This window comes from Papio anubis, chromosome 14, assembly GCF_008728515.1.
Source record: "Papio anubis isolate 15944 chromosome 14, Panubis1.0, whole genome shotgun sequence".
NCBI lineage: Eukaryota > Metazoa > Chordata > Mammalia > Primates > Cercopithecidae > Papio > Papio anubis.
In genome coordinates, this window is record NC_044989.1 from 61,610,650 (window position 1) to 61,632,281 (window position 21,632).

At 38.7% G+C, this 21,632-nt stretch overlaps 1 protein-coding gene across 1 annotated transcript in view; it reads right to left on the minus strand.

The window, feature by feature from the left end:
• USP34 (ubiquitin specific peptidase 34) overlaps nt 1-21,632 on the minus strand; it is a 292,591-nt gene that overhangs the window by 48,400 nt on the left and 222,559 nt on the right. Inside the window, exons 49-57 of the mRNA XM_031655230.1 lie at nt 15,449-15,621; nt 12,441-12,594; nt 11,320-11,398; nt 7,890-7,943; nt 7,685-7,780; nt 2,740-2,804; nt 2,578-2,653; nt 2,442-2,489; nt 2,255-2,320 (exon numbers count right to left, since the gene is read on the minus strand). Of these exons, the coding sequence (XP_031511090.1) occupies nt 2,255-2,320; nt 2,442-2,489; nt 2,578-2,653; nt 2,740-2,804; nt 7,685-7,780; nt 7,890-7,943; nt 11,320-11,398; nt 12,441-12,594; nt 15,449-15,621 (811 nt within the window). The remainder of the gene's footprint in view (nt 1-2,254; nt 2,321-2,441; nt 2,490-2,577; nt 2,654-2,739; nt 2,805-7,684; nt 7,781-7,889; nt 7,944-11,319; nt 11,399-12,440; nt 12,595-15,448; nt 15,622-21,632) is intronic.

Consider the following 21,632-nt stretch of genomic DNA (forward strand, 5'->3'; position numbering starts at 1 on the left):
TAAATCACTTCCGGCCAGGCGTAATGGCTCATGCCTGTAATCTCAGCAATTTGGGAGGCAGAGGCAGGAGGATAGCTTGAAGCTTGGAGTTTGAGACCAGCTGCGCAACAAAGAGACTCCGTCTCTATAAAAAAAGAAAAACATTAGCTGAGTGTGTTGGTGAGTGCCTGTGGTCCCAGCTGCTCGGGAGGCTGAGGGAGGAGGATTGCTCAAGTCCAGGATTTTGAGGTTGCAGTGAGCTATGATTGTGCACCACTGCATTCAACAGCCTCGGTGACAGAACACCACTCTCTCTGGGGGTAAAAAAAAGTTATAAAGATGAGAAATCACTTATAATATTACTGGTTGCATATGTTTTTAAAGTTTTCTTATGTTAGAAATATATACTGGGTGTTTATAGATGCATAATTTATTTACATCTCCTTTAAAATTCTTCCATTATGGGGGAAAAAAAAGGGGGTAGATGAAACAAGAATGAAAGAATATTATTATTTATTGAAGCTGAGGAACAGGTATGTGACAGCTTACGGTCCCTTTCTACTTCTGTCCATATTTCCAAATTCTCATTACAAAGTTTCAAGAAGTTACACTTTTGTGTTTGAAATTTCTGAGGAATAGATTCCCTTACTCTATTTCTATAAGGTATAATTAGATGAACTTCTAAATACGCAAAAAAACCTTTAAATATAATTCATCTATTATATACTAGACTGCTATTTCCCACTTCTGTTAATTTGTAACACTTGCATTCCTATGGATTTTACAACTCTTTGGTTGCTAATCTAAAAATTAAGATGGCAATATGATTAAGTTGTCATTACCTGTGAGCAGGTTATCCTTAGGGATGCATCTCTTAAAATGGGGGATGGGGAGCTAAAACCAGGCATAAACTAATCTATTGAGATAGGTGGATAGGTGAATTTTTTTTTTGGCGGAGAGAGTGGGGAAAGAGGAAGTGACAGATGATGTTAAGCATTTCCTAACAACATACAAAAGTAGTTAAGAGAGGGATGGAAGAAATAGGAAGATGAGGTTGGCCAAAGAGTACAAAGTTTCAGGTTTTTTATTTTTATTTTGTTAAATTGAGACAGTCTCACTCTGTCACTCAGGCTGGAATGCAGTGGCGTGATCTCAGCTCACGGCACCTTCGCCTCCAGGGTTCAAGCGATTCTCCTGCCTCAGGCTCCCAAGTAGTTGGAATTACAAGTGCACACCACCATGACCAGTTACTTTTTTTTATTTTTAGTAGAGACGTGGTTTCGCATGTGACCTGGGCTGGTCTCAAACTCCTGACCTCAAGTGATCCGCCCACCTTGGCCTCCCAAAGTACTGGGATTCCAGGCGTGAGCCACCGTTCCCGAGCCCAAGTTTCCATTTTAAATTCTGGGGATCTTACGTACAGCATCATGACACTAGTTACAATATTGTATTGTTTTGAGACAAAACTGACTAAAAAAAGATTAAAAATTTTTTGCATAGTTTACTTGAAATTTGCTAAGGGAGGTGTATGTCCTCACCACTCACACATACACATAACTACGTGGTGATAAATGTGTTAATTAATTTGAATGTGGTAATCACTTCACAAGGTATACATACATCAAATCATTTTGTATACCTTGAATATATAAAATTTTTGTCATTTATACCTTAATAAGGCTGTAAAAACAAAAGTAGTTAAGAAGTATTTGGAAGAGTCTTGAATATTCTATACATAGTTTTTCCTTCTGTTAGATGAAGGGGGAAAAAAATTTTTTTTTGAGACAGAGTCTCGCTACGTCATCAGGCTGGAGTGCAGTGGCACAACCTCAGCTCACTGCAACCTCCGCCTCCCAGGTTCAAGTGATTCTCCTGCCTCTGCCTCCCCAGGCACTGGGACGACAGGCATGCGTTACCCTACCCTGCTATTTTTTGTATTTTTAGTACAGACAGGGTTTCACCATGTTGGCCAAGATGGTCTCGATCTCTTGATCTCGTACTCTGCCCGCCTCAGCCTTCCAAGGTGCTGGGGTTACAGGCATGAGCCACCACACCTGGCCAAAACACGAATTTTTAAGTGACTTAATAATCAATTATTTAATCAGTGTAATGGATGTGATATATTAAATTATAACTTTCTCAGCTAAATGATTTTAGGAATGACTTACATTTGGCTCCCTGTGATAGATAAAACAACTTTGCTATAGCATCTTAGATAAGAGGGGAAAAAAAAAGAATCTTAAGCTATGCATTAGTTGTTGAATTATCACCTTACCTCACAAGCTGCCTGACTATTATTAAACTGTTTGGTCAACAGTTCAATCCACTGAAGCATTGTGGGCTAGAAAAGAAAAAGAAGACAGTCAAAGTTTATGAACTTCTGAGCCAACAATAACAAAAACCAAAAGATACCTGATAAAAACATAAATGACAAAAAAAAATCCATAGTATAAAACACATACCTTTTCTTTAGAATGAATAAATGTCTCAAGGACAAAGGAAGTGCTTAACTGTAAGAAAAAATACAGCAAAAAAAGCTTCAATCATTTTAAAGTAGTAAATTTTGACAGAATTATTTAAAGTTCATATATTTATTACCTTTGCTGTCATTAGGGACACAGCTTTAGGATCTGGTAATGTACTGGGAATACAACTACACAATTGCCACATAAATCTAGAATTTAAAAATAATCATTTAAAATTCACACATAAGATTTTTTTTTAAATGTGTAAAATATCTATGAAATTTACCAAACTTACCCAAAATATGTATGTTCAAAAATGTTTTTGTCTTGAAGAAACTGCATGTTATCATGCCAAATCCACTGAAAACAAAAATGTTAACATTAGATATATGATAAAGCAGTTTACTTCATTACATTTTACTAATATTTTTATTAGACAAAAAGTCTCCTCTAAAAAACCGCAAAATAAAATACATGCACTTAAAGTTCATTTTGATTTTTTCCCCAAGTATACTCATATAAATGGTTGCTACTAATATTTTGTAATTATTAATACTTATCTGGCTACCTCAAGCAACTGTGAGGTTTTTATTGTATTTATTAAAATGCTGCAAGAATTCTGAAATCCTATCTGAAGAGCAAGTATATAAATGAGTAAAATATAAGTCATGTTACATTCTGATAAGGTTATAAAAGAAAGGTTTACATTTAAAAGTTGGTACAATACTTAATTCTGGTTGGCAGACCCAAATCAGACGTGATTTGTTTATAAAAATCATGAAAAATTAGCACTGTAGGATCACTCTGCTGTTTTTGTCTTCATCCCTCTGAATACCTTAAATAGGCCTTATGTTTTTGTCAGTTCCATAAAACTATTTTTACCTAGATGTTCTGACTACTGGTATTACTAGCTGTCTTTTGTAGGGCTAAACTTCTGATTTTATTTTGGAATTTTGGTCGATAGGTTCATTTTGAGCTGAAAGTCCCAACCTTATCTTTAATCTTCCATTGAAGATTTTCAAATATCTCTTTGCCTCCCCAGTCCACTACACTAATTTAGAACCTAATAGGGTTCCTGCTCTACAGTGATATTTGGGAAATCACAGTCTAATCAGTGAATAGCCTGCTTCAGAGTTCTTGAGCATTTCCAGGTACAAAAACATTCTATTAGGCTGTAGCCCCTGTATCAGACTCTGTATCACGCGGACTCTGATAGCATTCTACCCATCTCATTCAGTACTTTTTATAACAAGGGAGCCCCATTCTAAACTCTGGATTCCAGCCATAAGCTCAGTTGTAGATTCTGTGTCACAATTTTTGTCCCCTCTATCCCATTAGGGCCTAACTACTGGTCAGCATGATCTCCTGAACCTAAAGGCAGGTAATACTGTGGTTTCTACCATGTAAGTGTTTTTGGTTCTGCTCTATTTTTGTTTTACAGAAACATTCATCTGCTTCATAGTTCTTTTTATATTGTATCTATGTATGTGTATAGCTATTTTTCGTGGATTTATTTATTTATTTTGGAGACAGGGTCTCACTCTGTCACCTGGGCTGGAGTGCAGCAGCATGATAGCTTACTGCAGCCTTGACTTCCCTGGCCTCAAGTGATCCTCCCACCTCAGCTTCCTGAGTAGCTGGGACTACAGGTGTGTGCCACCATGCCCAGCTAATATATATATACATTTTTTTTTGGTAGAGATGGGGTTTTACCATGTTGCCCAGGCTGGTCTTGAACTCCTGGGGTCAAGCAATCCGCCTACCTCTCAAAGTGCTGAGATTACAGGGGTAATCTCATCCTGCCCACTCTGCCCAGCCACCCTGTTTTCTTTTTTCTTTTCTTTTTCTTTTTTTGAGACAGAGTTTCATTCTTGTTGCCCAGGCTGGAGTGCAATGGTGCGATCTCGGCTCACTGCAATCTCCACCTCCAGGTTCGAGCGATTCTCTTGCTTCAGCCTCCCAAGTAGCTGGGATTACAGGTGCCCGCCACCACGCCCAGTGAATTTTTGTGTTTTTAGTAGAGAGGGGGTTTCATCATGGTGGCCAGGCTGGTCTCAAACTCCTGACCTCAGGTGAACCAACTGCCTCAGCCTCCCAAAGTGCTGGGATTACAGGTGGGAGCCACTGCGCCCAGCCTTACCCTAGCTATTTTCTACGTAACTGTCCATCCTCATCTTGGGCCACTTTTCCTTGAACTACCATCACAGCCATATAGGTCATCTTTTGGCTTCTGAAACATGCCAATAAGCTCTGTCCTTCCTAGGCAATTTGTACATAATGTTTTCTTTGCCTGGCCCCGAGCATTCTTCACATGATTACCTCTTCTCTAACTTTCAAGTTTCAGTTTAAGGTTAACTTCCCGAAGTATTTCCTGACCCTTTTCTAGCAAACTCTATCAACTACACTTTCTGAGAACTCTTACCTTATATTATCTGTAAGAATCATTACAATTTATAACTAGTTTGCTTTATCTCTTTTATGCTTCTAAAATGTTTTATGTTATCTTTTGGGATTAATGGCTATGCTTTAAATGTACAAATCTAAAGAACCACATTCTGGTTTATATCTAAAACCATATTAATGTTCATGTACACAGTATTTTACATTTTAAATTTAATTTTAAGAAAACATGTAGGCACACTTATTTAACAATAGTAAGCTGGAACAATTACAGAAAAAATTGTTGGCTTAGGTCTGCAATGAGGAATTTTCTAATGTACAGGCATATCTCATTTTATTGTGCTTCACTTCACTGCACTTTGCAGATGCTGTATTTTTCAACAAACTGAAGGGCTGTGGCAGCCTTGCAATCAAGCAAGTCTATTGGCACCATTTTTTTACTAGCATGTCCTCACTTTGTGTCTGTCACATTCTGGTAATTCCTGAAATATTTCAAACATTTTCGTCATTATATATTATTATATTATGTATTATATCATATTACATATTATATTATTATGGTGATCTACCATCAGTGTGATTTTTTGAGGTTACTATTGTGATTGTTTCAGGGTACCACGAACTACACCGATATAATACGGCACACTTAATACAAGTTGTATGTGTTCTGACTGCTCCACCAACTAGCTGTTCACTTTCTCCCTCTCCTCAGGCCTCCACATTCCCTGAGATAATACTGGAATTAGGTCAATTAACAACCCTACAATGATCTCTCTGTATCAAGTAAAATGAGGAGTCACACATCTTTCACCTTAAATCAAAAGCCAGAAATGATTAAGCTTCCTCACTTTAAATGAGGACCCTGTCACTCACACATACACACAGAAGTTTGAGAACCACCGATGTAAACAAACAAAATACATCATCATTGTAAAGGTTTTATTTAAAATTTCATTTTACTTCACAAGTGGCGTAACTGTCATTAAATACTGTCGGGTACTTATATAAAGCAAGGTCTAGATTTGTCTAAATATCTTTAGGGCAAAAAGCTTTGCACAAAAAATGATTAAAATTAATTGTGGTTATAATGACGGTTGAGATAAATTTTTATACAAATAGGTAAGTTTAGTAGCTTCAAATCTAATGAAGCCATTTATCATGAATACCATCTAATTCAGCTACTAAATCCAATTCAAGGAATTTAAAAAAGACAATATTCCTGGCTTTTTACCATTAACACATGTGCAGGCAAGATACTAGTCAAAAGCATTTCAGAATACCCAGTTTTAAGACTTGATTGCAATAATACAAAAAAAAATTTTTTTTTTCAGACAGTAAAAGCTGAATTGTCTAGATGAATGCATACAATTTAATCAGGCATGCATTTCTGGAGAAGATTTACTTTTTTGTGTTTTTGGCTGACTGAATTCCTAACACCAACACAATACACACTGAGCTATGTACTCAATAATGTACTATTACTACCTACTATATTATGAAATGAAGAAAGCCTCATAACTACAAATGAACATGTTTTTATTCCTTCATATGTAAAATACTTTTTTTGAGACAGTCTCATTCTGTCGCCCAGGCTGGAGTGCAGTGGCACGATCTCGGCTCACTTCAAGCTCCACCTCTGGGGTTCACATCATTCTCCTGCCTCAGCCTCCAGAGTATCTGGGACTACAGGCGCCCGCCAGCACACCCAGCGAATTTTTTGTATTTTTAGTAGAGACAGGGTTTTACCATGTTAGCCAGGATGGTCTCGCTCTCCTGACCTTGTGATCCACCCACCTCAGTCTCCCAAAGTGCTGGGATTACAGGCGTGAGTTACCGCGCCCCGCCCTTTTTTTTTTTTGAGACAAAAGAGTTTTGCTCTGTTGCCCAGGCTGAAATGCAGTGGTGTTATCTCGGCTCACTGTAACCTCCACCTCTCGGGTTCAAGGGATTCTCTCCCCTAGGACTCCTGAGTGGCTGGGATTACAGGCACCCACCAACATGCCCAGCTAGTCTTTCTATTTTTAGTAGAGCTGCGGTTTTGCCATGTTGGCCAGGTTGGTCTCGAACTCCTGACCTCAGGTGATCCACCCCACCCGTCTGAGCCTCCCAAAATGCTGGGATTGTAGGTGTAAACCATTGCCCCCGGGTCTAAAATACATTTTAACGGCCTTTCAATTACAATGCATGCTTGAGGGCATGTCTATATCATGAGGCACAACAGAAGGAACACTTACAAACCCATCATCCAATCTAAGAAGCAGAACATTACCTAACCTCACAAATTGTTAAGTCACTCTGATTCCCTCAACCTTTCTGCCTACTTTTTGTTGTTGTTTCTGAGATGGAGTCTCACTGTCACCTAGGCTGAATGAAGTGCAGTGGTGCGATCTCCATTCACTGCAACCTCCGACTCCCGGGTTCAAGCAATTATCTCTGCCTCAGCCTCCCAAGTAGCTGGGATTACAGGCGCCCACCACCACACTCAGCTAATTTTTGTATTTTTAGTAGAGACAGGGTGTTTCACCATTTGGCCAGGCTGGTCATGAACCCGTGACCTCGTGATCCACCCGCCTTGGCCTCCCAACATGCTGAGATTACAGGCATGAGCCACCGCACCCGGCCCCCTACTCTCTTTTAGTGATACTTTCTACTCCATTTAATCTCATTCATTTTCATTTACCAGTCTTACGTCAGTATTACCAAGACTATTTGTAAATACTCTTAAGATCTACTCAGAATTACAGGTATCAACCTGTAGAGCCTGTTCTTACACTACAGTATTCCTTGCATAAACACTTAACATATTTTTAAAATGTTGCTCAAGTGAAATTAACTTATACCTCTAGTAACTCTGACGAAACATCAAATTTGTATTCTCTGCCATTTTCTTCCTCTGGTTCCATGCGTTTGTAAAACAGCATATATGCACTGTGTGTCTTTAAGAAGCAAGAAAAGATATATTTTCATTTTGACAAAGCATCACTCTAAAAATAGACAATGCAGAAGAAAAAAACAATATAAAACTATACATAAAAAAATGGTTACCTTTTCAAAAGAGAAATCCATAAATTTATCTGTAACAGAATCATAGGTCTTGGTCTGTTTAAAAATACAAAAGTTTTACTTCTTTGAAAAAATGGGTATACTCAGCTATATTTATATATGTTATTTCATAAACAGCTATTTTATACTTAACAGCACCTTTGTAAGTAGTTTTCAAACAACACCGCGTTCATAAAAATTCTATGTACTTCACAATTTGGCCAATATATCCTAATATCTTTTTTTCAGTTTTTATTATTTTTATTATTTTTAGACAACACTATAAAGTTGAGACTGAGAAAATTTTACTGTAAAAAAAGAAAACAAATGAAGACAGTGAGAAAAGGAAATAGTTGGCCTTGTCCTAATTTTGGTAAATGCAGTAAGTAGAAATAAAAACTGAATTTAAATAGTTATTACTCAGCAACATTGTAAATGAGAAAAGCATATTATTAAAATATCTCATTGGCATGAAGCTGTAGCTTATTCTGACACCTCAAAACATCGACCTCCACCAATCCTTCACAAACATAATTTTGAACCTCAGAGTTGTAAGTAACTTTATGCAGATGAAATGGATTGGTCAGTACACACTTTAAGCAGTGCCTGATGGGAGACAGCAAAAGAAGCCTCAGAAAAAGAGTCAACCAAAGATAATACACACACACACACACACGCGCGCGCACACACGCATGCACACACACAAGATGCAAAGGAAAGAAAACGGACCACGAAGTAATGAGAGGCAATCAGTAAAGATCTAGATTTGAATAAGAAAGAAAGATCATAGGACAAAAGGAGGCTGAACAAAGGATCACAGACAGCTAAGTGAACTTGTGGAATATTACGAGGAATTTAGTGGTGGGGCTTCTGAGAACTTAAAGGCTGTTTCCTAATGAGTAAGGACATGAGGATTCTACTGGTAATTCTGGAGAACTTCAGGTGTGTTGTGACAGAAAAAATTTAAAAAGCCAAGGGAAGCAGACAAGCAGCATTATGGGCAATGAAATCAGAAGGGACAGAGGCAGACATTTTAAAACACAAAGATTCAAAACTTTTTTTTTTGGAGACGGAGTTTTGCTTTTGTCTCCCAGGCTGGAGCGAAATGGCATGATCTCGGCTCACTGCAACCTCTGCCTGATTCAAGCGATTCTCCTGCCTCAGTCTCCCGAGTAGCTGGGATTACAGGTGCCTGCTATCACACCCGGCTAATTTTTTGTGTGTTTTTAGTAGAGACAGGGTTTCATCATGTTGGCCAGGATGGTCTTGAACTCCTGACCTCAAGCAATCCACTAGCCTTGGCCGCCCAAAGTGCTGAGATTACAGGCCTGAGACATCACGCCCAGCCTATTTCTTTCTTTTTTTTTTTTTCTTGAGGTGGAGTTTTGCTCTTGTTACCCAGGCTGGAGTTCAATGGCACGATCTCAGCTCACTGCAACCTCCACTTTCCGGGTTCAAGCGATTCTCCTGCCTCAGCCTCCCGAGCAGCTGGGACTACAGGCGCCTGCCACTATGCCTGGCTGATTTTTATATTTTTAGTGGAGGTGGGGTTTCCCCACATTGGCCATGCTGGTGTTGAACTCCTGACCTCAGGTGATCCACCCACTTCAGCCTCCCAATGTGCTGGGATTACAGGCATGAGCCACCACACCCGGTCTCAAAACATTTTTTAAAGATACTTTACGATAAAATAAATAAAAGAAAAAAAAAAGTGGACCTGCAATTTGAAAAACTACTTTTTAAGAGAAAGAGCCTTGCTCTTCATTTTTTTTTTTTAAAAAAAGGAAACATTCAGCCAGGTACAGTGGCTCATGACTGTAATCCCTGCACTTTGGGAGCCCGAGGTGGGCAATCACAAGGTCAGGTGATCGAGACCATACTGGCCAACATAGTGAAACCCCGTCTCTACTAAAAACACAAAAATTGGCTGGGCAGGGTGGCGTGTGCCTCTGATCCCAACTATTTGGGAGGCCGAGGCAGGAGAAACGGTTTAACCAGGGAGTTGGAGGTTGCAGTGAGCCGAGATCATGCCACTGTACCCCAGCCTGGCGACATGGTGAGACTCTGTCTCAAAACAAAAACAAAAACAAAAACAAAAAAAAAAAAAAAAAAGGAAACATTCTAGGAATAACATCTACAGATGTAATTCATTTAGTGGTGGCTTTAGTTGTAACTAAATATTTACTTCCCTATTCTACCCATTTCCAAGTTGTTAGCAAGTGGCCTGCTTTTCTTTTTCCATTCAGCAGAGTAGACAAGAACACTGAGAAGCAATAAGGAAACGCTTCATTAAAATCTGGAATGTGTATTATTTCTCAACTTTTGGCTAAAATCAACTATAAAATCCAGAATGTAAATGGCTAATTCATAACAAATATGGTTATTAAGTCAAACAACAACTTTATTTGGGCGAAACTATGAAACAGAAATGACTAATATTTGTCTTGTGGAGAATCAAGAGAATATTTTAACACAGTTCTCAGAAAATTGATTCTAGGATAAACTGTCTATAGAGAAGTGAAATTATTACAATACTACTCCAACCTAAATGTCTTTTTAAACATCTATTGTCGGCTAGGTGCCGTGGCTCATGTCTGTAATCCCAGCACTTGGGAGGCTGAGGTAGGTGGATCACTTGGGTTCAGGAGTTTGAGACCAGCCTGGCCAACATGGTGAAACCCCATCTCTATTAAAAATACAAAAATTGGCTGGGGATGGTGGCAGGCACCTGTAATCCCAGCTACTCCCGAGGCTGAGGCTTGAGAACAGCTGGAACCCAGGAGGTGGAGGTTGCAGTGAGCCAAGATCATGCCATTGCACTCCAGTCTGGGCGACACAGCAAGATTCCGACTTGGGGGCAAAAAACAAAAAAGTCTTTTGTCAATTATGTCACAGAGAAGATGTCCTTTTTCTATCCAGTAACTAGTGTTATCCAGGTTGCTGCTGGTGTTATAAAAAGCACTGAAAGAACAATCCTTTAAAACTTAGCTCAAGCCAACTTCCTTGCCAAACATTTTTTTAATTTCTTTTTTTCCTATTCTGAATCAGGTAGCCTCTTGAGCCACACTAAGCTAAGAGAGACTCCCTTGTCAAAGATTTTTCAGATTAAGTCAGTAAACAGTAATTTCTTTTTGCTCTAATCCCACAGAATTCACTGAGTAAACAATTTATTCAATCCTTATTCTCATGGCACTGTAATTCAACTCCCATACTACTAAGCTTTTTATTTGTCTTACCTTCTTAATCAGGCTGTTGTGGAAAGTAGAAACAGCACTTTAAAAATATTTCTGTAAACATACTAAACTTCTAATAAATATCAATTGAATACATCTTTAATTTAATCATAGCAATTAAAAGAAAGTTAAGCAACTCTGCTACTGGATTTTGGATATGACAAGGCACAAACCATTTATAATTTCTGAATAAAACTTACCGTCATCTCTCCACCAAAACATTCAGATGCAAGCTGAGCAGAATCAAAAGGTTTTACCTCAGCATCGTTAAAAAGATACCTAAAATAGAGCATATAGTATTAATCCAGTATGCATATACTGAATATCTTCATATTATGTCTACTATTTTTTGAATAACCAATCTAACAAGTGTCTATTATTTCATGAGATAAATTCTAAGTTCTTATTTTTACAATTCTGATCTACTAGAAATTGGAAATATAATTTTATAACATACTCTTAACCACCTTATAATCAGATAGATCCATTTATTACCTAGGATTAACAGAAGAATTCATAAAAGAAATAAAAAAGTTTGCTTAAATGTAACATGTAATGCTATTAGGAAAAATTAAGAGATGTGAGAACTTTCAAAGACAGATACCATTTCAAAATTTATGTTCAAAAAGATTCAAAATATACTTATGGAAACATTCAAATGGATAAAAAAAGGAAAAGGCACCATGGACACGATGGGTGAAGAAGTGAAAAATAACTGAATGAAACTATTCTGCTAACTGAAAATCAATTAACAATTGTACATTTTCTTCAAAGCAATATCCCCAGCACTTAGAACAGTGACTAGCACACATATAGTACCTATAGGCTAGACCCTACCTAACAATATCTGAAGACCAAAAAACAGGTACTAGGGACTGTTTAATGACTTCCAACCATTAACTTGATAAAAGGATAAAAAGAAAGTGTGTGTGGTCCTCCCAATAGGAGGTGAAGCAAGCAGAGCATGCAGGTAACTTCTAATGGCACATATAAGGCTACCCTGTAGAAGATATTCAATAAACAGCTCTTAAATTAATAGAGAAGGTAAGAGTTGAAATGTTGTCTATAAAGCTCCTAAAGTTGTCTGCAAAACTGTGTATTCATTTCTCTGAGGAAAGGATACAAATTCTCAAGAGTTAAAAGATCTGTATGTTTAAGAACTGATTTATACTGTCTGTTGAAAGTTATCTTCATTTAAAAATTTTGTCTGCCTCATTTCCAACTTTTGTAGAAAGTTTTTAGAAAACTAAGCACTGAAAACATTTCAGAAAAATACCATAAGTTCTTAAAGGAAAAAAGTTTTGAAATATTTAAAACTCACCATTTATTGTTTTTATAAGCATGGGGATTTACTATATCTCTGATAAAGCTATAATAGTGTCCACCATCTGCCGTTCCTGTGTGAACAGTCACTCCTATCAAGTCATATTCATAGCTCTCTGAGTCTTTTGAATGATCATTGACTTCTTTAAAACCTGAAATGATTTACATAGAATGGAAATAAATTTCCAAACTTCACAACAGTTACTTAGAAGCCCTTTTTATAATAAACTTTATTACAATATTTTATTTTATTAACACCATTTTAATAAAAATAATTTTCCCAATGTCACAACAGTTACGTAGAATCACTTTTTATAATAAACTTTACAGAAATAGGCACAAATAGTTTGTATGTTAAATATGTACAAAACAACTATTTGCTAGTCATTCACCATCTTTAGCTTAGTACCATAAAGGACCTATTATACAAACCACTAGTAAAACAACTACGTGTTAGTACATAATTATGGACAACTTCAATATAAAGTATAAATATAAAATATTTTTGTTTAATCTGACTAGTCTTTTGAAATAGGTAGTATAAAATGCTCCATTCTATTTAATCTTTACTAGGAGCAGGCAAACAAAGGACCTAAAAAGGAACTGGCATACTTCTTTTATTCTCATGTTAAGAAAAGTGGTTTAAACATGGTTTGAACAGTTGGCCAAAAAAAGGAAAACGAAGCATTGTACTGGCAGCTTCCAAATACATATCAGTTAATAAAAAACACTATGTATTAGGAGATTTGTGTAGACAGAAACAAAATAAAGACAAAGGTACACTTCCTATCCCCAAAGATTTAAAATCTAAAGGTAATAAAAGATACTGAGGAAAAAAAATATAGAATAGTCTAGCAAGTTTAAAGACGATGTATGATTTATGATCTGTATTCCCACTACCACACAGAAAGGAAAAAGTAGAATATGGAATAAGGAAATGACGAGACTTGGCTGACTTGAGGGTACAGTCTGAACTGGAACATGAAGAGATAATTAGGTCAGTAAGAGAAGCATATGACTCAAGGTGTCAAGGCAGTGGCTGAGGAGTCTAGATATGCTTACAGAGGCAGTGCCAGGATCTGACTGCATCACTTGTGGCCTAACAAATTCCTTTATCGTGGCATAAATTCTGCTATCTCCACAAGTGGAAACATCACAAGAAATACAATGAAGCACAGCTGTGAGGAGGTTCTGCTATACTTTTCCAGAAAAAAAAAATTTTTTTTTCAAATAGATGGAGTCTTGCTCTACCATCCAGGCTGGAATGTAGTGGTATAATCATAGCTTACCGCAGCCCTGGACTCCTGGGCTCAAGTGATCCTCCCATCTCAGCCTCCCAATAGCTGTGACTACAGGCATGTGTCACTGCACCTGGCTAATTTTTTAAATGGTTTAATAATAGGTCTAAAAAGTAGGATGTGCCAGGCACGGTGGCTCACGCCTGTAATCCCAGCACTTTGGGAGGCCGAGGCGGGCGGATCGCGAGGTCAGATCAAGATCATCCTGGCTAACACAGTAAAACCCCGTCTCTACTAAAAATACAAAATAATTAGCCGGGTGTGATGGTTGGCGCCTGTAGTCCCAGCTACTTGGGAGGCTGAGGCAGGAGAATGACATGACCCCCCCCCCCCCCAAAAAAAAAAGTAGGATGTATACATACAATGCCCACTTCTTAACTTTGCCTGTCATCTCTATTGGGCCATGCCTTACAACTTATTTTTATTTTTTTGAGACAGAGTCTCGCTCTGTCACCCAGGCTGCAGTGCAGTGGCACGATCTCAGCTCACTGTACCCTCTGCCTCCCTGGGTTCAAGTAATTCTCCTGCCTCAGCCTCCTGAGTAGCTGGGATTACAGGCATGTGTTACCACATCTAGCTAATTTTTTCGTATTTTTAGTAGAGACGGGGTTTCACCATGTTGGCCAGCCTGGTCTCGAACTTCTGATCTAAGGTGACCGCCTGCCTTGGCCTGCCAAAGTGCTGGGATTACAAGCATGAGCCACTGTGCCCTGCCTTCTACAAGGTATAAATATACCCAAAGCCTAACAGTAATAATTCCCTCTCTTAACTCTGTATTTCTTTACAGCTATAGTTACCATCTTCTCTACTCTCTTCAAGGAAAGTGTATGTCTCCTGAAAAAATAGTGTGCATTCATTGCTTACACCTCTCATCTCCCATTGAGTGAGGGTAAAACATTTATTGGATACTCATTAAGTGCTAGGCACTGGAGTTAAAGATTATAACATGGTTCTCTTTCCTGAAGCTTAGCGTACAGTGTAAGTGGCTTCTCCAAACCTTTAAAATTTTAATCAGAACTCTTTATACAAATAAACGTTGCCAGGACCCTAGTTTAGACAAAACAGAACTTATTCCTAAAGAAGGAAAAATGAGCAAGAGGCCAGGCGTAGTGGCTCACACCTGTAATCCAAGCACTTGAGGAGGCCGAGGCAGGTGGATCGCCTGAGATCAGGATTTCGAGACCAGACTGCCAAACATGGCGAAACCCTGTCTCTACTAAAAATACAAAAATTAGCTGGGCCTGGTGGTGCGTGCCTATGGTTCCAGCTTCTTGGGAGGCTAAGGCACAAGAATTACCTGAACCTGGGAGGTGGAGTGAGCCAAGATCGTGCCACTGCATTCCAGCCTGTGGGACAGAGCAAGATTGTGTCTCGGGGGAAAAAAAAACAACACACACACACACATACACAAAACAACATAAAAAGACTCACCCCACGAGATTTAAGCTCCACAAGAGCGACAACCATGCTTATCCTGTTCACCACTGTGACTCCAGTATATAGAAGAATGTCTAGGAACATAGTCCTAGTAGATACTAAATATTTACTGATTAACTGACTGAACGCACGTCATTGTCTTAACAAACATTCTCCCTTCTAAGATTCAATTTGTGTTAACTATGTAGTTGATGAAAACTTTGTAATCATGACTACCTTGTTATGGAGATTGACAATAATCACAAACAAGAGAAATAAATGGAAAAATCACCTTCTTTCCTCTCACTCTTTCCCATAAGAAAATCTTCTGTATAGGGCGTCATGTCCAAACGTAATGGGAAGGAAAAGTGTGTATTCACTTTCTCTTTCATCATCGTGACCATATTAAATGTGTATCTCATAGTATTGAAACTCAAAATGCGAGGCAATTTCTTAAAACATGCCCTGAGAGACAAGAAAAAAATTAATAAAGATTACTTTTCACAAATACTTCAGTTGGTTTGATTTCTGTTATGCTATATCCATTTTAATTTTCAACTCAGAGTTAAGAAGTATAGTAGGCCGGGCGCGGTGGCTCAAGCCTGTAATCCCAGCACTTTGGGAGGCCGAGACGGGCGGATCACGAGGTCAGGAGATCGAGACCATCCTGGCTAACAGGGTGAAACCCCGTCTCTATTAAGAAATACAAAAAACTAGCCGGGCGAGGTGGCGGGCGCCTGTAGTCCCAGCTACTCGGGAGGCTGAGGCTGGAGAATGGCGTGAACCCGGGAGGCGGAGCTTGCAGTGAGCTGAGATCCGGCCACTGCACTCCAGCCTGGGCGACAGAGCGAGACTCCGTCTCAAAAAAAAAAAAAAAAAGAAGTATAGTAATCCCCCTTATCCGCAGGGGATACCATCTGAGACTCCCCGTGTCTGCCTGAAACTGTGGACAGTACTGAACTCTATATACACTATGATTTCTCTTAAACAGACATACCTATAATAAAGTTAATTTATAAATTAGGCACAGCAAGAGATTAATAACAAGTATTAATAAAATAGAACAATTATAACAATATACTGTTCACAATTTCACAGATTTTAGCAACCTCATCGTATGATTCTTTTTTCTTTTCATATTAAGTTGAGAACTTTAAGGCATTTTACAGCTTCTCTTTGGCAAAGCCCAACTGTTATGATCACTACTCTTACACTTTGGTGCCATTAAGTAAAATAAAGGTTTCTTGAATACAAGCAGTGCAATACTGCAAAGGTAACCAAAAGGGCTACTAACAGACTAATGAACAAGTAGTGTATGCACCATGGACATAATAGAACAAAAGGATGGTTTACATCCCAAGTGGGGACTGTGCCAGATTTTATCATGCTACTCAGTCCAGTGGGCAATTTAAAACTTAAGAATTATTTTTGAAATTTTCTATGTAATATTTTCAGACCTTCCTTGTCTGCAGGTAAACAAACTACAAAAAACGAAACCACACAGAAGGGAAACTACAGAGGTATTCTAAATAACATTCTTATTAAAACTATACAGTCAGTCCCTGAGCACTAGGCAGCAGCACTCGTGCTCACCCTTTCCCCACCGCCCACCACTGAAGGGCAGCCCGATGCCTGGCAGCCGCCCTCTAGCACCATGTCACAGAGCACAGCCCCCACGATGCAGGATTAGAGCCTGCAAGGCTCCTGGGTAGAATTACACTTTAGCAATAATAGGAATGGGAGCAGTGTTCCAGCCTTAGTTTCTACTTCTACTGGTGACATGGAAAAAGTACTGCTGGATGCCCAGCATGAGTCTAGACAGAATAGCTCCAAGAGTTCTCACTGTGACAGGATACCTCGCTCACAGACATCAGAATATATCAACAGAGCTGCTGAAACAGACAGCCATAGCATTGGAGAGAAAAACAGCTCTAAGGCTGGGCGTGGCGGCTCACGCCTGTAATACCAGCACTTTGGAAGGCTAAGGTGGGCAGATTGCTTGAGGCCAGGAGTTCGAGACCATTCTGGCCAACATGGCGAAACCATGTCTCTATAAGAAATATAAAAATTAGCCAAGTGTGGGAGTGTGCACGCCTATAATCCCACCCACTTGGGAGGCTCAGGCTGCAGGAAGCAAAGATCACACCACAGCATTCCAGCCTGGACAACAGAGCAAGACTCAAAAAAGAAAAAAGAAAAACAGCTCTCAGTCTGAGGAAAGTTACGTTGAAAGAAGGAAAGAAGTTGAAAGCATCTTCAAAAAACACCTCAGACTGCACGTAGGATTGGTTGAGTTTACCAGAAAAAAATCCCCCCCGTCCCCCAAGGAGTTCCTCTCCTAAGGGCTTGCTATACATTAACGCATATAAGTTTTACAACAATCCTATAAGGAAGGTACTGTTACCCTCCCCTGTTTATAAACACCCCACGTGCATGGCCACTCTCAGCATGAGAAACACAAGCAACAGGCCGAGCGCGGTGGCTCAAGCCTGTAATCCCAGCACTTTGGGAGGCCGAGACGGGCGGATCACGAGGTCAGGAGATCGAGACCATCCTGGCTAACACAGTGAAACCCCGTCTCTACTAAAAATACAAAAACTTAGCCGGGCGAGGTGGCAGGCGCCTGTAGTCCCAGCTACTCGGAAGGCTGAGGCAGGAGAATGGCGTGAACCCGGGAGGCGGAGCTTGCAGTGAGCTGAGATCCGGCCACTGCACTCCAGCCTGGGTGACAGAGCGAGACTCCGTCTCAAAAAAAAAAAAAAAAAGAGAAACACAAGCATCATGAAGAAAGGGGGGCATATTCTCTGCAAAATTTCTGAAGATTTTTCTTCTGTCCTGGCTGTTCTCTCATTTACTGGCCACTGGATTGGGGATGTCTATCAAAAGGTGGCTGACAACCTCCACCCAGCACCTTTTCATGAAGAATTGGAATCTGGCTGTTCATTAATGGGACTGTATTTGAGCTTGCACATAGTTAACTGAAGAGCTGTTATGAACCTTGTATGGCTGCATCACTTGTGTTTATTTGCTCTATAACTGCTGCATTCCTAATTTAATAAAATCAAAGAATAGACACTAAAATCAGGCTGATGTATAATTATACTTATGGGATCAATAGGCAAGTCAGACTGATTAATATCTACTGTAAAAACTTGGTAGTACATTTTCACTGGATATTAGATATAAATACCTGAATATAAATTATTTTACTAGCCCTGATGTATGTAGTATTTTAAAAATTATAACCTTAATTCAGTTAAAAAACTATATTTCATTGAGTTTTGAATAGTAACACTGTTTTACTAGTTTTGAATAGTAAACAATGAGTAACACTGATATTAAAATCACTACTTTAAGGAGTTTGTCCAAAATAAATACTGTGGCCTTATATTCCACTATTATAGAAAATATTATTTAATTTGGCCGGGCGCGGTGGCTGAAGCCTGTAATCCCAGCACTTTGGGAGGCCGAGATGGGCGGATCACAAGGTCAGGAGATCGAGACCATCCTGGCTAACCTGGTGAAACCCTGCCTCTACTAAAAAATATAAAAAACTAGCCGGGCGAGGTGGCAGGTGCCTGTAGTCCCAGCTACTCAGGAGGCTGAGGCAGGAGAATGGTGTGAACCCGGGAGGCGGAGCTTGCAGTGAGCTGAGATCTGGCCACTGCACTCCAGCCTGGGCGACAGAGCGAGACTCCGTCTCAAAAAAAAAAAAAAAAAAAAAAAAAAATTATTTAATTTAAATGAATGCAGGTTGTTTACTAAAGATTATACATAACTATGCTAATTTTTCTTAATAAACAGAAGCCAAGATATAACTACAAACTCAGCTGTATCGTTTATATACTAACCTATCCTTGCTTTTGCAGTATAAAGTCTTCAGCCTCTGATTATTAGGTAATCACCCTGGATGATGAGTCAGCTGCTCAGTATCTTTTTACTCTTCATCACTCTGCATTTGTGAATTTATTCCTATCGTTTGTTCTCAACTTTTGTGTGCTCTTAAAAATCAGCTTTATTCTAAGCAAATCTGTGTCTACTTTAAAAGACTGGAAATGAAAAAAATCTTTGCCGAATCCATCAGATTACTGTATTTACATAAGGTTTAACATCAAATGTCATAAAAGCTTCTTGATGAAACCAGGACTGTTCCCCATTTGGACATTTTTTTCTTTCTACAGCATTCTTGTTAGAAAGGCTGCCCCCTTGATATACTGTATATACGTGACTGTGCATTTGTTTCATCTTTTCATACTTAATTTGGTTGTTAAAATAAATCAAACATTTTAATTTAAAAAAGACAGCAAACACATTCACGACTTTTTCCATTCTGAAAAGATTTTCCTATGTCAAGATAAGAAAAATAAAATGTTATGGTAAACTATGGTAAACACCATGATAAAGACACAAAAGGGTACTATGGAAGCATGAAAATGAGTCCCATCACACTCTGGGGTCAAGGAGATCTTTGGTTCAGAGTTTTCTTCCCTAAATAAAAGGAATAAAAATACTTATTCTTGTGAACCAGAATTGCAAAGTCTGGCTGTAATCCCTTATTAGATGAATGACCCTATATAAGTTACTTAACCTCTCTGAGCTTAATTGCTGGGTTGTAAAATGGAGACTGAAACATGGCCTGGCAAACAGCATTTAGTTAAGTGTCAACTGCTGCTGCTACTACAACAACAACAGCAGCAGCAGCAACAGCAGAAAATCAACTGATCATCTAAATCCTGTATCATAATTAGCAATATGTTCAATTTAAACAAACAAAAATATACAAACTTTGATATACAAAAAAATGAATTTTAGGGAGTAATTTTTCACTGCATACAAAAATCAAAAGAGAATTTAAACCAAGAGCACAGTCAAAAATAAAAAAAGTATGAATTTAGGGAAACAAGGAATGACAGATGTTACAGGCAGAGGGAATAAAACGTTCAAAACTTCACTATTTTAGATTATTTGGGAGACTGGTAAATGAAGTATAACAGAGTCAAATGTATGTAATGACAGAGTATGAACTTCTTCCTAACAATTCTGAAGAATAACTAATGAGCTTGTGGCATGGGGTGAAAGCATGCATTGTGTCAATAAAAGAGATGAGAAGATCCGGAAAGACTGGAGGACAAGTGATAAGCACAGAAAAGCATTCTAAACCAAGATGACAAAAATAAAACATATCACTAAACTACCTTCTGGAAAAACCCAACGCTTTTATTCAACTGTCATTTTCTTAGTTTAGGATGCTTTGTCAGTAGCGTATCAGTAAAAAATTGGTATTATGGTGATTGATAAATTACTCAGGTAAAATGAATAGACTGAGAAAACCAGAGGTCTGTAGAGCAGAATATGATCCTATTGAGGATAATAAGCGCTTTGTTCACTTCCTCAATTGGCCCATTTCTGTTGAATATTATGTTAGTACAGAGATACAAAAGTATGGTAAGAACAAAAATGACTGACTACCTGGGAGAGATGTGACAGGTATTTCAGAAAAACAGCAGAATCTTATCAGTCAAAAGGAGGAGGTTATCAAGAATGCTAGATGTATTCAATACATTTATTCCAATTAGAAAGAGATTCTCCAAAGAACTTGACTCAGACCCTTGATGATCTTTTAGCAACTCATTTATTATATTGCTCTACAACAGTTAACTTTTGACTGACTCCATTATATATCTGTCCCTAACTCTTATCCTAACCAAACTCTCATCAGATGAGTTTGTCTTCTTGGTGTAACAACCTGCATAGCTATGCTTTCATTTGACTATGTCCACCTAACAACTTCTCCAACTACACCTCTTGAAATTGGAAAAATGAATACCATCCCTTTCAAATAAATACTGACCTGGAAAACCTCCTCTTAAGCAACTTCAGTGTCTTATTGTATAATGACTTTTTATTCTCTGCCTTCAAACATGCTCAGGTATCTTTCATCTAGAAAAATCCTTTGAGCCCCAAGACTCTTTCTAGCTACTATCTTCCTTGCTGTCTTGCTGTTTTTATTGCCTTTTTTTTTTTTTTTTTAAAAAAGACGTAGTCTTGCTCTGTCACCCAGACTGGAGTGCAGTGGCATGATCTTGGCTCACTGCAACCTCCACCTCCCAGGTTCAAGCGATTTTCCTGCCCCAGCCTCCCAAGTAGCTGGGACTACAGGTGTGAGCCACCACAACCAGCTAATTTTTGTATTTTTAGTAGAGACAGGGTTTCACCATGTTGGCCAGGCTGGTCTTGAACTCCTGACCTCAGGCAATCCACCTGCCTTGGGCTCCCAAAGTGCTGGGATTACAGGCATGAGCCACCGTGCCCGGCCTGTTGCCAAACTTTAAAAATGAATCATTTATGCTTGATTCCATGTGTCCCGACAATGTTGCTTGTATTCCTATAATCTGACAAAACACATCACTAAACTACCTTCTGGAAAAACCCAATACTTTTATTTAGCTGTCATTTTCTTTCATCTCTGTGAATTA